Source organism: Trichoderma asperellum, chromosome 4 (genome assembly GCF_020647865.1).
Source record: "Trichoderma asperellum chromosome 4, complete sequence".
Classification (NCBI taxonomy): domain Eukaryota; kingdom Fungi; phylum Ascomycota; class Sordariomycetes; order Hypocreales; family Hypocreaceae; genus Trichoderma; species Trichoderma asperellum.
In genome coordinates this window covers 4,050,300-4,063,334 of record NC_089418.1, presented here as the reverse complement: position 1 = coordinate 4,063,334, position 13,035 = coordinate 4,050,300, and the positions used below count along the sequence as shown (strand labels likewise).

At 51.5% G+C, this 13,035-nt stretch overlaps 5 protein-coding genes across 5 annotated transcripts; 3 read left to right on the top strand and 2 right to left on the bottom strand.

Annotated features, from left to right (window-relative positions):
- Positions 1-462: 462 nt before the first annotated feature.
- Positions 463-3,322, top strand: TrAFT101_007724 (uncharacterized protein). The gene is made up of 3 exons (XM_024900565.2): positions 463-1,997; positions 2,068-2,514; positions 2,581-3,322. The coding sequence occupies exons 1-3, from the start codon at positions 921-923 to the stop codon at positions 2,932-2,934; spliced, it is 1,878 nt and encodes a 625-aa protein (XP_024759174.2). The 5' UTR covers positions 463-920; the 3' UTR covers positions 2,935-3,322.
- TrAFT101_007723 (uncharacterized protein) lies at positions 3,239-4,660 on the bottom strand. Its single transcript, XM_024908428.2, has one exon. The coding sequence runs from the start codon at positions 4,251-4,253 to the stop codon at positions 3,510-3,512; it is 744 nt and encodes a 247-aa protein (XP_024759175.1). The 5' UTR covers positions 4,254-4,660; the 3' UTR covers positions 3,239-3,509.
- A 711-nt stretch (positions 4,661-5,371) lies between these two features.
- Positions 5,372-6,734, bottom strand: TrAFT101_007722 (uncharacterized protein; the record flags this gene model as incomplete). Its single annotated transcript, XM_066128128.1, has 2 exons — positions 5,372-5,842; positions 5,931-6,734. The coding sequence occupies 2 exons, from the start codon at positions 6,732-6,734 to the stop codon at positions 5,372-5,374; spliced, it is 1,275 nt and encodes a 424-aa protein (XP_065984244.1).
- A 629-nt stretch (positions 6,735-7,363) lies between these two features.
- TrAFT101_007721 (uncharacterized protein) lies at positions 7,364-8,569 on the top strand (the record flags this gene model as incomplete). Its single annotated transcript, XM_024906620.2, has 2 exons — positions 7,364-8,036; positions 8,130-8,569. The coding sequence occupies 2 exons, from the start codon at positions 7,364-7,366 to the stop codon at positions 8,567-8,569; spliced, it is 1,113 nt and encodes a 370-aa protein (XP_024759177.2).
- A 2,559-nt stretch (positions 8,570-11,128) lies between these two features.
- Positions 11,129-12,965, top strand: TrAFT101_007720 (uncharacterized protein; the record flags this gene model as incomplete). The annotated part of the gene is made up of 2 exons (XM_024904129.1): positions 11,129-11,618; positions 11,692-12,965. The coding sequence occupies 2 exons, from the start codon at positions 11,129-11,131 to the stop codon at positions 12,963-12,965; spliced, it is 1,764 nt and encodes a 587-aa protein (XP_024759179.1).
- Positions 12,966-13,035: the final 70 nt, after the last annotated feature.

Genomic DNA, 13,035 nt, shown 5'->3' with positions numbered 1-13,035 from the left:
TATCAACTCTGTCTTGAACTTTGTCATATTTGGAGATCTTGTGCACCAGTATCTCATGCCAATATGTAAGTGGACACAGCAAAGCGAGCTTTTCCATTCGCCTCCAATTGGCCCGCATTTCGGCAACGGTATTATGTCTTGCCAGCAGTCGTGGGTATATAAAATAATTTTCCAAAATTGCGACTAGACAGATACAATTCATCCCTTGCTGATTTGATCTTTCTCATCATAACAATTCAATTATCAGTCCATCTTCACCTTTTCCCTTTATTACGCCCAAAACCTCACGTCATCAGGCCCTTTTTTAATCCCGCCACTAAGCCCCAACCGCCCTAGCGCCCCGATTATCCATGCGGCGGGGCATTTTTTAGACGCGGCAGTGGGCCCCTCCAGTTTAAGAGCTGAAGCTTGTCGTCCAATTCGCGCCCAGCACACACCACAAAGTGCGCTTCAGCTGCTGATTCGACCTCTTGACACACGTCGCCATCGCTTATTACTGTTAACAACAGACTGCTAATCTGTATTCTTGATCCTGCATCGCATAGATCTGCTCTAAATTCGCATATCAAAAGCCCATCGTTTCCGCCGTCTTGCATTGATTGGCTGTCGCGCGCTCCCCTCGTCTCTCGGTTTCCTCTTCCCTCTTCGCGACAAGCTGGCCTTCGATGCCGTGACTCGCTGATCGTATTTTGTCGCTGTTCCGACAGTCGCATCTGGACGAGTCGAATCATTCTGCAGTCCCCTCTGCGCATTACGACTCGCAAACCAGAATCTGTTAATGACGAACGAATCTCACACGGCGGGATCGGCGACCAAGAAGTATCTCGTTTCCCAGGCCAGAGTGAGACAATCGTCATACCCAGTTGCTGGTGCTCGGCGCAAGTCCACCATCACCACACTTCCCCCACGAAGAGGCCATCATGGAGAGGCCCAGAGGCCTGGCCGGCATGCCCTTTAGCGATGCCGTGATAATGGACAGCGAGGACAGCCAAGGACGCAGCCAAGAGAGCGGAGATGCTGCGTCCACTGCTGCCCAACTGCGATCGCCAATGACATTCAAGACCCGCTCGCTGTCTGACAGCACCGGCACGCCGGCGAAGCTCTCGCCAAGCCCACATGTCGCTGATGCGTCAAGGAGGACCTCCAAGGACGACAGCAGCCTCGATCGACTGCAGCCACCCGTCACGCCGCGACGCCTGTCGATACAGATGCCGGCTCGGCAGGTCTCGCCTCCTCCCGGCACTCCATCCGGCGCCTACATACGGCCAGCCCCGTCATCGCCCAAGATGGACCACTCGCACACCTACGCCTCTCCCACTAGCCTCCTACCCCGCCGCTCCCGCGGCCTCGACTTCTCGCGTGCCGCGACCAGCCTCCACCACTCGATCCTGGCTGAGCAGCCTTCTCCAGACTCGTCACCTGTCATAGGGGAGCGGGGTATGAACATTCCAGCACGAAGGGGTCCCTATGGAGGGGCAGAGCAGACATCAACGTCTCTGTGGTCTATGATGGGCGACCAGGAGCGACACAACATCAGCACTTCACTTGGAAGTAACCATCTTGTCCCATCAGACTCATCCAGCTCCTCTTCAGAAGACGAAGATATGGATGAAGAAATGGATGAACCCTACGTCACTACGCCTCAAGTATCCAAGATGGGCATGCCTATAGGACAGGGCTCTGGCATCGGTGCTTTTGGTTCACCATCCATGGGCAGCCTAGCGAGCTTCCAGCACCGACAGCGACATCGCAAGCACCCAAAAAAGAAGCCACACGGCCCTCTCGGCCTAGGATTTAACCTTGCTTCGGCTGTTCTCTCAAAGTCACCACCTAATAACTCAGCTGCAGCTCGAGCTAGGAGAGAAAGTATCAGCTGGCAAGCAAATCAACTCCACATCTCGTCGAGAGACATCGATGAAGGTGGGCCTGCAGAAGGCAGCAGTAGTGATCAGAAGAGTGTGATACGGCGGGTTGTTACACGGCGGGGGAATCTTTTGGTAAGGCTTGACCTGAGAATCAGACTAGGATTCTTCATCTTAAACGGCCACGTAGCTAACTTGCCCTTAGCCCAAAGCAAAAGCATTTGCACGCATCAGGGCCGCTCTAGCAGAAGAGGGCTCACCAGCTGAGTCGGAATTCATGCGAGAAGCTGAAATCGTCAAACAAGTCCGTGAAAGCGATGTTGATTTCGAGCCTCGCCACCAACCTGCAGGTGCTGATCACAGCGCCATGACAACAACTCAATCATCACCCAATCTCACCGGCAATCAAGAAGCGCTGGAAGATATTATAGCAGATGACCCAATGGGCGATTTGAGCGCAGGCCTGGGAAGCAGCTTCAAGCAGCAGGCTATGAAAAACTCAAAAGGCAAGCAATTTTGGGATACATTTTCCGAATCGAGCGGAGCAAGAACGCCGCCTCCTGGGTCAACTTTCTTGCCTCGCGGCTCCTCGTCAGGGATGAGTGAAGACAATAATATGGACTCGCCTTCCCTAAACTCTGGTGGCTTCCACGTAAGTATATATGTGATATATACCCCAATATGCGTTTGAGCTGCTCTAATCCATGTATGATTATAGAATGGCCAATTGCCAAGTGCTGCGGAGATTACAAGGCGAATCAACAATAAACGTCGTCGAGACGATGACTTTGATCCAACTAGCTTCAAGCGTCGCGCCGTCAGCCCCAGCATAAGTGCACACAACTCACCTATAGTACAAAGCCCCATGCAACGCGATGTAATGCCCTGGGGCTCACGACCCGGTAGCACCGGCGGCGACAGAGGTAGCAGCGGGCAGAGTGAATCAGGAAGCATGGGCGGAACACCCGCGAATCCTCCTGTAGGCTCAACAGGCCAGGTAAGGAAGGGAAGGGTCGGCCTTCAGGGAATGACGGATACGAATGATGGTATTATGCGAATGAGCATTGAGTGAAGCCTCAAGCGGGAGTATTTTGATGACTGTCAAGTATATTTTGTGACATTAAACATGGGGAGCGGCACTGTGTAGAAATACTGGAAAGGGGTGGATGGCCTGCATTTACTGCATTGGGACGGCGTTTATGATTTCGCTGGGGCAAACCGGCAGAGGAGGACAAAGGAAGCATGGGACGCAATCTGCGTTGTAATAAACTCATTTTTTGTGACAAAGGGGGTGGCACACACATATGTACATATCATGAACCCAATCGTCTAATAGTGACTGGCCCTGATATGAAATTACATCAACTCTGATAGGCCCCAGAAAGAATAATATTAATAGTAGTTGAATGACTTTATTTTCGTTGCTGTTCATCTCGATATATAATCCTGAACGCCGCGAGTATTACAAGACTTAAAAATAAAAGTTTCTCCCTGTTGCTATCTTTTACCCCCTGAATGACGGATGCAAAATGTACCAAAAGAAAAAGCCGAACACAAAAAAACCAAACGCCTATATAAGTTACTTAACTAATCCATTTTCCCTCTTCTCCCTTGGCATCTCACCAATCTTGTCCTCGACTTTGCCCCTTACACGTGCGCCGGTGCATGTAGATGCATGACACCAATGCCCTCCTCAGGGACTCTTAACGTTCCAAGCTTCTCGTCCAGCCACCGCGCCAGCTCTGAGGCGTGTTTCCTCATCGCCACGACAGGCGCAGCACTCGCGCTCTCCAAGCTCGACGTCGTCAGGCCACCCGCGCTGATCAAGCTTTCCACCTCGCTCGGGCTGCCGACTCCATCGCCGTTTTCGTGATGCGAGTGCGATGAGTGGTGCAGCTGATCCTGCAGGTTATATGCCGCAGGGCCAACACACACAAAGAGCAGTCCGCACTTGAGGCGCCGGATGATGACTGTGCCCTCGCTCAGCTGGACGGTGATAGTGACGGGTCGGATGGTGCGTCTGGGTCTCTGCCTCGACCGCGTCGGGTCGGACGGGTCGGCCGCGTCTTCCTGGCTGCTGTGGTCGGCGTCGTGGTCGAGATCGCTTCCGTGGGGGCTTCCGGGCGAGCTGATTATCGGATCGGGCGTGCGCGATCCGGGAAGAGCTGTTGGGATGGAGGCGGAGGAGGATGTGTGGATGGCGAGGAGGGAGGCCGCGACGGTGGCGTGGGTTCGCAGCACTGTGACGGGCTGGGAGGAGGCGTGGGCGAGGAGCTTTCCTTGAGCGGTGGTGAGGAGGAGAGTCGGCAGATGGGCGCTTTGGTGGGAGTGGAGGAAGGCGTTGAGACGCTTGGTGAGGAGGAGAGGAGGCGTGGCGCTGGGAGCCGCCATGGTTGGTTGAGCCGCGGAAGTGCTGGAATTCCTGCTGTTCTTCTTCTTCTTGTTTGTCTGGTTTGTGGTTCTAGATTTGCGAGGCGGTGTTTCGGATAGCTAAGCAGGGAGGGCGAAAGTCGACCTGCGAGAGACGAGGAGAGAAAGAACTAGAAGAAGAAGAAGAAGCGAGAAGCCGAGGATGGAAACGACGAAGCGACAAAAGAGGCTGGACGGCACCCGCGTCACGAGCCAAACTGTTTGCTCGCTCTCCTGGAAAGGAACCGGCCAGTCAGACGAGAGTCGGAGGCGCCTCTTTTCGCTTTTTTAGTCCTTGCCTCACACGAGAGATGCCGTGTAACAGAGAGGCGCTGTTCCGAGATTAGCAGCTTACTCGCGGTGAGACACACGAGACTTTTGGAGGTTGGAGGAGCGGATAGCAGCAAAAGGAATACTGTATGGATGGATGATTCCTAGCAGCAGCGGGTAGCTGAGCTGCTGAGAGTTTAGCGGGCTTCTGGATTAGTTCTAGCGGTTGCGCGGAGGCAGGGTTCGCTAAATCCCCGCGGCTGGCGAGCTAAAGCGCATCCGTGCATGGCCTGGGGGGCATGTACGTAAATTAAACGGAACAGAGGATTTGGATGCGTGCATCTATCTGGTTATTGAAGCTGTATGTAGGTACATGTATACTGTGAAGTTGAAACACCCTGTAGCTGGTAATGTTTGTTTGTTCTGAGACTCACAGTGACTGGATGTTTTCTTACATCATGGATGTTGAGACACTGCCTCAGGAGGAGAGCTGAGTTGAGTCTATAGTTGAACACGAGGGGGCTCAAGCCAGACGGCGAAGCTTTTGTGTCTATTTGAATCTTATAGAAGGCAGTGCTGAAACTCTACGTATGTAGCCAAACCAAGCCAAGCCATTCCCACTCGCGATACGATAATCAATCAACCACAGTCTATTATTCCAGATCATCGCATACGAGCAACTAACCGCACCGCACTCTGAGCAAACGAATGCGCGAATATCCCTCGACGCACCATCTTTCTTTAGCGGCATGCAAGCTAAATGATGCCCGTTTTATTAGATCCAGAGGCAGACGCTCCACAGACATGGACCGAGGAACCAAGGCCCCATTTTACCTCTCCATCCGCATCTTGGCGCCGCATCTCGCCCTCATGTCGTCCTCAATGTCCTTGTACAGCTTCCCTTGCTCGCTATGAAGCTTCCAATGCTGATACCGCTGCATCGCGAGCGTGGTTGTCGGCAGAACTCTGTCCATCTGCGTCTTGCTGCTGCCTGGGTCGCAATCAAGCAGGCATCGCACCATGTCTCGCAGTTGTTCCGAATATTGCTCCCTGGCCAGATAGCTGTCGGTGTTGATGGTTGGCTCGTGACAGCTGGGGTGACGTGGCCGTGGATGGAGTTCCAATCGTGTAGCGTTTTGTTGGTCGCAAGACGTTTGCTCGCTGTCTTGAGGAGAAGACGACGTGATGTGACAACGGCGGTAGTTCTCGTAGGACGTGACTGGTTTCCGCCCGGTCATCATGGTGAATATGACGGACCCAATAGAAAAGAGTTCATCGGCGACGGTATAAGGGCGGTTCTCCTGTGCCATGGTCAGCTTCCATCATGCCATTTCATCCAAAAGCGTAGAGAAACATTATAAGTCAAACAATGGCCATCTCTTAACTTACCGCCGTATACGTTTCAGTGCTTTCAAGCAACTGATGGCGCGTCATATCCAAAGTCTCAAGTCCACGATACGGGGCCATCGCTCTGCTGATTTCAACGTCCTGTCCCGTGGCATATCCTCCATTGGGCGTAATCACATGGTTCGTCACCACCGCATGCTCAAAGTTGCCCAGCTTACACAGCCCGTACGTCTCGATGCCACGAGGATGCTGGAAGAAGATGTTTCTTGGTTCAATCGCCCGGTGCAGGATCGGGTGCCAGTCTTGATCCACCGACTCCCACCTCTTTTCTTCTCCCGCCGCTGCCTTTGTGTCTAGAAAGAGCCGCTTTCCGTCATGGAGGTACGTGATGGCGCTGAGCAGCGACGTCAAGACATGCCAGCAGAGTGACTCGGGCAGATAAAATTTGGTAGACGAATAGGGCTTGCTTTGGAAAAGCGCACTGAGATTTGAGGCGTCGCAATAGTCCCATACGATGTACTCCTCGAGATGGGCGCGCTCTGAAGCTGCCGTCACGGGATGTGTTGTTATGTAGCCAGCGATGGAGACGATGTTTTCGTGGTTGAAGATTTGAGCGATAGTAGAGCCGACTTGCAAGTCGTACATGAGGTTGTAAAATGCCACCGTTTCGTCAACAATCTTCTGCTTGTCGGCGCCTTCAACATTGGATCCATTCAGAATGCCGTGGGGCTGAGCAATGTATTTTACGCCAGGATCGCCGTCTTTCTTGATGGCGAACAAGGTGCCTTGACCTGTTTCGTTGAGAAGTTCAAATTCAGATGTGGTGAATTTATTTTCGGATGCCATTTTGGTGGTGGTCAAGTTCAGAGAAGCACACAAGGTAAACACAAGATGATGGATAAAGACAGAACAGGGCGAATGTCATTTGCTTAGATGGTGGTTTTAAACAGAATTGGAGCCTCTGAATCTGTTAAATGACTAGATTTCATCACCTACATTTTATGCTCTTTGCCTCTTGCTAACAAAGGCTTGCTTGTGCTGTTTGTTTTGTTTACATTGCGTTTCATTGAGCAAGCCAGTTCTTTGTTTGAGCAACGTCTTCAGCACAACCAAACTACTAATACGCCTTGAAAGAAGAATAAGTAGATGAGAAGAGGAGGGGAAAAAAATACAGCTCTTTTAAATATTATTCAAGCATCTGAACATCTTGCGCTTCTGCTACAGTCATTTGAACGGCACTCACACAACTCCTTTCGTAGCATCTTCATCACTCAAAATGTACAGTACAGGGCAAAAGTACTCAAACATTGGATGCCAACTAAAGATGAAATATAAATCATCGTTTGGCTCTCAGTTTGTATCTACATACTCAATAGCTAATATCCTATAATGAATAATTTCTTGCAGGCTCTTTTCCCAATCCTCCGTGCCCTACAGCCAGCATTTTTCTGTTGTTGTCTAAAATTACCATCACCATGGAGCCAACTTACACAGTGGATGGCAATGGAGACACGCTGCTCATACTCTATGACCCCAATCGACCGTTCGAAGCAGTGGACGATGATGACTTGTGGGACAATCATTTGCCACTGTATGACGACTTCAACGTCTATAAGAGTCGTTTGCTAGATGACAAAAGGGAGCATCATCTTCGAGAAGCCAGCGTCAACCATCCACCACCAAAGAATCCAGGAAAAGAAGTGTCATGGCGGGTTTCTTTAAGGAAGCTTAAGAGCGCATCTATGACTTTTCAAATCCTTGCAGCCGAAAACCGGAAGGAGGACGAGCTGTTCGAACAGGGCTACAAATATACCATTAGAGCCGAAGGATGGAGCGCACAGGCATTGCATAAACTAATACTTAGGAGCCATGGTGAGGATGCTGGCCTTTATGAACTACAAAGCAATCCCAAGCTCTGTGCTCAGCTAGCTGTCGTTGTTGATGAGTACCAATGCCACAATTTGTTCCAGTTACGCTTTCCGGTAGTGACTGGGCGTTATCCCTACAACGAGAACCTTTTATTCTGGCTCTTTTCGTCTTGGGTGTTTCGAGATGAGGCCAATTTCAGGGAGTCTTCCAAAGCCATTATAATACAGACCAGAGGCCGTATGCATACCTTGGGTATGCCAATCCCAGAGTCTCTCATTAGTAAGTACCTATCTAACCTATATGTAACGAAATTATCTGTGCGCCCGACTGCCAGTGCCGTCGTTAGTATCTGATAGCTAACTGCAGTCTTAGTTGCGATTGAGCTGAAGAGAAAACACTACATTGCTGAAATGGTGAATTTCGCCCATGGTAAAGTCCAGAAGCTCTTGGATTGTGATCCGCAATTCACACATAATCAAGAGGCTGGTGAAGATCTCGAGGAAAGCTTAGGCTTTACTTTCCACGGCTGGCCTCCAAAAGAACCGTTCTACGGATACGGCATCTTGAACGTCTACAGGGCTCTTAAAGAAATTATAGGCCAGCACGATCTGAAGTTTGATGTCCGTTGTGATGCGACTGGTTTCTCTTCAAAAACGGACACTTCTATGACTGACTGTGATGAGACTGACTCCTCTTCAGAAACGGACACTTCTATGTCTATGATTGACCGTGATCCTTGTACAGTGACTCTGGAAAATCTAAGGGGAGCTTGGAGTGGCTTGGACATAAACGATTTTCCTACCGATATCTGATCATGGACGCCATAATTGTTTTAGGCTCCGTTTAGTTGGGAAGTTGTGCCAAGATTGCTGGGCGAGGTTGACTTATACATGCATTTTGGGCTTCTCGTGTCACTGTTTTCGTATTAGATTTCAGCAGAATAGAGCGGGGGGATAAAAAAAAGACATGTTTCGCATACAGAATAATGAGTAGACAGATGATTTATTTTTTCATTAATTCCTTGACGCACTTGTGAATTGCGAGAGAGCTTGCAAGTCTGGGCCGTCTAAAGTTGCAATCACATTCACGCCAAGCACGGAATCGCATGGAAATTAAAACTCCACGAGGCATCGTCCCGCGATGCATCCCGCGCTTGGTCTGTGCGTATAAGATGGCATGGGTCGTCTCGAGCGGAAAATGGCATCACAGCAGCTACATAGTATGAGAATCCTAGCATGGACCAGCATGAGAGAGCAGTATACAGTCACATTGATACTATCAGAGAGGGGATGCTTGGCTTGCTTACAGGCGTATGCACTAAGATCGAATGGATGTTTCAACAAAACGAGCCGTCGGAACGGGGCTGATGTCACTGTGGGCATGGCGCGTTTCACAGCAACGGTGCAGGGCTCAAAAGGGCTGTACGTGTATGCCTCGATATGCGAGAGAGGGATTTTGGACGGACGGGGACCTGGCCATGAGCTTTTGGCTTGATGCTGGTAATTTAGCGCGCTCCGTAAATTACAGCCAATCTGTGCTGCGCTATTATCGCTGTATCTTCAACCCACCACAGAGCTACTATTATTACATTATTTGGTATGAAATTACATGTACTTGATAGCCACTCGTTTTCTTCTTTTCTCCTTCTTTTGTTCAGCGCGCCAAGTCCAGACGATCCATCATATTCCAACTCCACAAGCAGCATCCCGGCGGGAAAAGGACAAGCAAGACGCTGCTCTGTTGGATCAATGTGAAACCGGAAGCAGCCAAAGATCGCCGCCCAACGCATCCCCTCCCCAGACCGGCCGAGCCCAGCAGCTTCAAAAGCAGCAGGGGTGCCCCCCCAAAGCCGCGCGCCAATCACAGGCCACAGGTGCCTGAGCGTCCCCTGGTAGTGCTGAGGCGATCGGCTGCACAGCGGCCACTCAGGCGGCGCGGAGGAGGGCCCTGCAGGGGCGGTTTCAAGATGCCCGCGCTCGGGGGGCGCTAAGCTCGGGAGGAGGAGGCCTGTGAAGTGCAGTGCGAGGCCCTGAGAGATTGCGGCAGCGAGACTCAGAGTCAAGAGTGTTTGCCGGGAATAGCATTAAGCGAGCGAGCGACCGACCGCTGGCAGGGGAGCGTGCGTGGGAGTGACTTGTGCAGACGCGGCGCCAGTGCTGCAGCGCAGAGTACCTGCATGGCGACTCCATGTCCAATAGTGTGGTGATGGCACTAATCGGGGACGGCCTCATCTTATCTCTCACGTCTTTATAGCATAATGTACAGACAATGTACTGCCTAGCGCCAGGCATTTTCATCTCATTTCACCCGTCTGCTCCATCTAGATGAGATGGCAATGCCATGAACAGCATAGTAGCAGTGGTGGTACTACTAAATATCAATGCTACCCACTGATGGTATTAGTTGGCACATAGTAAATAGCATCTGCCTCCTTCATATCTTCACTCTCACCTCACTTCAGCAACAACAATGCTGCTGCTGCTGCTGCTGCTGCCACCAACCCAGCAGCTTCCACTCTTTTAAGCGCTGCTGTCCGACATTCAAGCCCATCAACGGCTCTTCTGCTTCTTTCGGCCACCTCATACTCATAGCGACTCTCCAACACCCAAAACACACCCCCAGCCATCTTGACACACGCTCAAGGGGCTCATTCTGCGACGCCAAGCCCACCCTTCCGGCCCTCTCAACGGCTCTCTGCTTTTAGCCCAGCCAACCAGTCACTCGTTTTCCTCTCTTTTTTTCCCTCCTCCTCTCCATTCCGCTTCTTCTCTGTTTAGCCGCACTGCTTTCGCTGGCCGATCCCAATTCGCCCTTTTGACGGGCTCCTGCATGGGGGGAAAACTCTTTGGCGCTGGTCTGTCTCATTCTCTCAGCGCCTCTTTTCCCAATTCGCCGCCGTGTCTAAGATCAAGGGCTCGCGCTTCTTTTCTTAGCGGCAGCAATTGCCCACTCATGCCAGTCTGTTGGCGCTTTTGGTTTTCTTCTTGAATAGACGCCAGTCGTTTGTTTCCCTTTTCTTCTTTTCTTCTTTTTTCCTGTTTTCAGGTTCGCAGCGTGCATCTTCATCGCTGGTTCCGTCCTTCTTTTTTGTTTTGTCTTTTGCTGAGGCAGCGCCGTCGCAACTTCGCAGGCGAGGGACGACGAGTGCTATCTATCGGCAGGACCGTACAATACGCTCTCTACGAGACAATTGAATTTTCGCTTGGTTTTTTTTTCTTGTTCGAGATTGTATCTCAATTCATTCTCTCTCTTTTTTTTTCCCGCCCTTTTTTCTTATACGTCTTATTGCCCTTTTAGCCTTCAAAAGTTTCGGCTTCCACAGCAGCACGTGAGGTGATTGATCGTATCAACATCAAACAAGTACCGACACAATGGGCTGCCTCACTCACCGCAGCAAAGAGGTCCGGCAATATACCGACCAGAAATGGGACTACATCAACCTCTCCGACTTCAAGGCCAAGGGCTGCGGCCCCATCTTTGCCTACATCACCCTCTGGATAGGCCTCATCATCTCACTCGCCGTCTACGGAGTCGATACCTTCACTGCCGTCCAGCTTCTCGTCTTCAACCGATGGTCGTCCGAAATCGAGCCCGCCATTCCCATTTCCATCTCGAGATGGATCTTCTCAGGCTGCATCATCTTGTCCTTTATCAATCTCGGCTTCGAATGGATCCGCGCCGCTCGAAAGATCAAGAGGGGCAACGTTGCTGAGGTCTATCTGGACAGTCTTGCTGTGCGCTGGGAGTCTATTCGCCTTGGATCGGGGCAAGGATTTAGACGGTTTCTTGTCTTTACGGAACTCACAAAGAGTAAAAAGGGTGCTGAGTATATCGCCCTATTTACATACTTTAGCTTTCAATGTGCGTATCGTATAGGTCATTGGTTTCTTGGCTGCCTCAACTCATCTTACTGACCATCTTCTGTCGCTTATAGCCTGGATCCGTGTCATCTTTTGCACCAGCCCCCGTCAGGTTGTAAATGCACTCACCTTACGATCTGTCTACATGGCAAAACTCGCTGTTTCTGAGAGTTCGGTCGAGGGCTCCATTTCCTCCTTCTTTGACAAGATCAAGACGCTCGCGCAACACGACTTCCGACAGGCTGCTATTCTTGGAGGCATGTGCTTCACTCTGGTCATCTGGGTCTTTTCGGCTCTGTATTTGATTTCCGCTGCCCTCTTTTATGTCTTTTTCCTCTTTCACTGGATTCCTCGTGACGATGGCGGCCTCACCGGCTACTGTGAGCGAAAGGTCAACAACTCCCTGCTCAAGATTGTCACCAAGACTGTCAACAAGGCGCTTGCCAAGGGCCAGGTCGACAGGATGAAGGCAGCCATGAGCGAAAAGGGCGAAGCACATCCGGATGCCTCACTGCCGACTTTGCCAAACCTCGGCTTCGCGGCGCCGCAGCCACCTTTGCCGACTTATACCTCGAGTCCGGGTACCCCTGTCAACGACTTCAAGCGGCCGATGCCACAGCGAAGCATGACAGGAGCCACCACGGCCTCGAGCTACTCAGCTCGAGCTCCGTTGATCAGTTCGGCGGCTGATATGGGGTACTCAAATCCAAGATCGGCCTCGCCAGAAGACATGCTCCCTGCCATGCCAAATCTTCAAAGAAGTGGAACGGGAGACTCATTCAGAACCAGTGGTGGCGCTCGGCCGGACCTGAACCATATGAGGACTACGTCAAACTCCTCGTATCGCCAGCAGCCGTTCACCGAGAGCCCCATTAGCATGGGTTCGGCGGCAGCATCCCCGCTGTACGCGCCAACGGCAAGGCCTATCCCGCCTCGATTCGCCGACAGCTATGGCGGGAACCAGCAAATGCAGGACGACAGTCAATCCTGGCGAGGCCCGCCGCCAAGGTCGTACACCTTTAACAACGAGGGTCGATCCAGCCCAGCGCCATCTGCCGCCGGGTCAACATACTCTAGAGCACCGCAGGGGCCTATGAGAAGCGCGACAAGCGCGTCAAACCAAGTACCTCTGCGCGGAATGCGATTCTCCCCTCAGCGACAAATGACCGAGCCAATGTCCAATCCCAATCGCTCTCCACCAGCAGACAATTCCTACGCCGGACAACGCTTGCCGCCCAACACCAGACCACCGGTGCGCCAAAATACCCAGGACTACTATAACCCCCAGGCTCAATCAGGAGCATCCTATAGCTATGATGTTGAAGCGCAGAGCAGTGGTAGATATTAGAGCTAGCCTACCTCCTAATTTGTGTCCCGGCAGGTTCGGAACTAAAACCTCTTTCTCCTTATTTATTTAA

Coding starts and splice junctions, on each gene's coding strand:
- TrAFT101_007724 (XM_024900565.2), top strand. CDS start 921: ATGGAGAGGCCCAGAGGCCTGGCCGGCATGCCCTTTAGCGATGCCGTG. Junction 1,998..2,067: donor CACGGCGGGGGAATCTTTTG/GTAAGGCTTGAC, acceptor ACTTGCCCTTAG/CCCAAAGCAAAAGCATTTGC. Junction 2,515..2,580: donor TAAACTCTGGTGGCTTCCAC/GTAAGTATATAT, acceptor GTATGATTATAG/AATGGCCAATTGCCAAGTGC.
- TrAFT101_007723 (XM_024908428.2), bottom strand. CDS start 4,253: ATGGCGGCTCCCAGCGCCACGCCTCCTCTCCTCCTCACCAAGCGTCTC.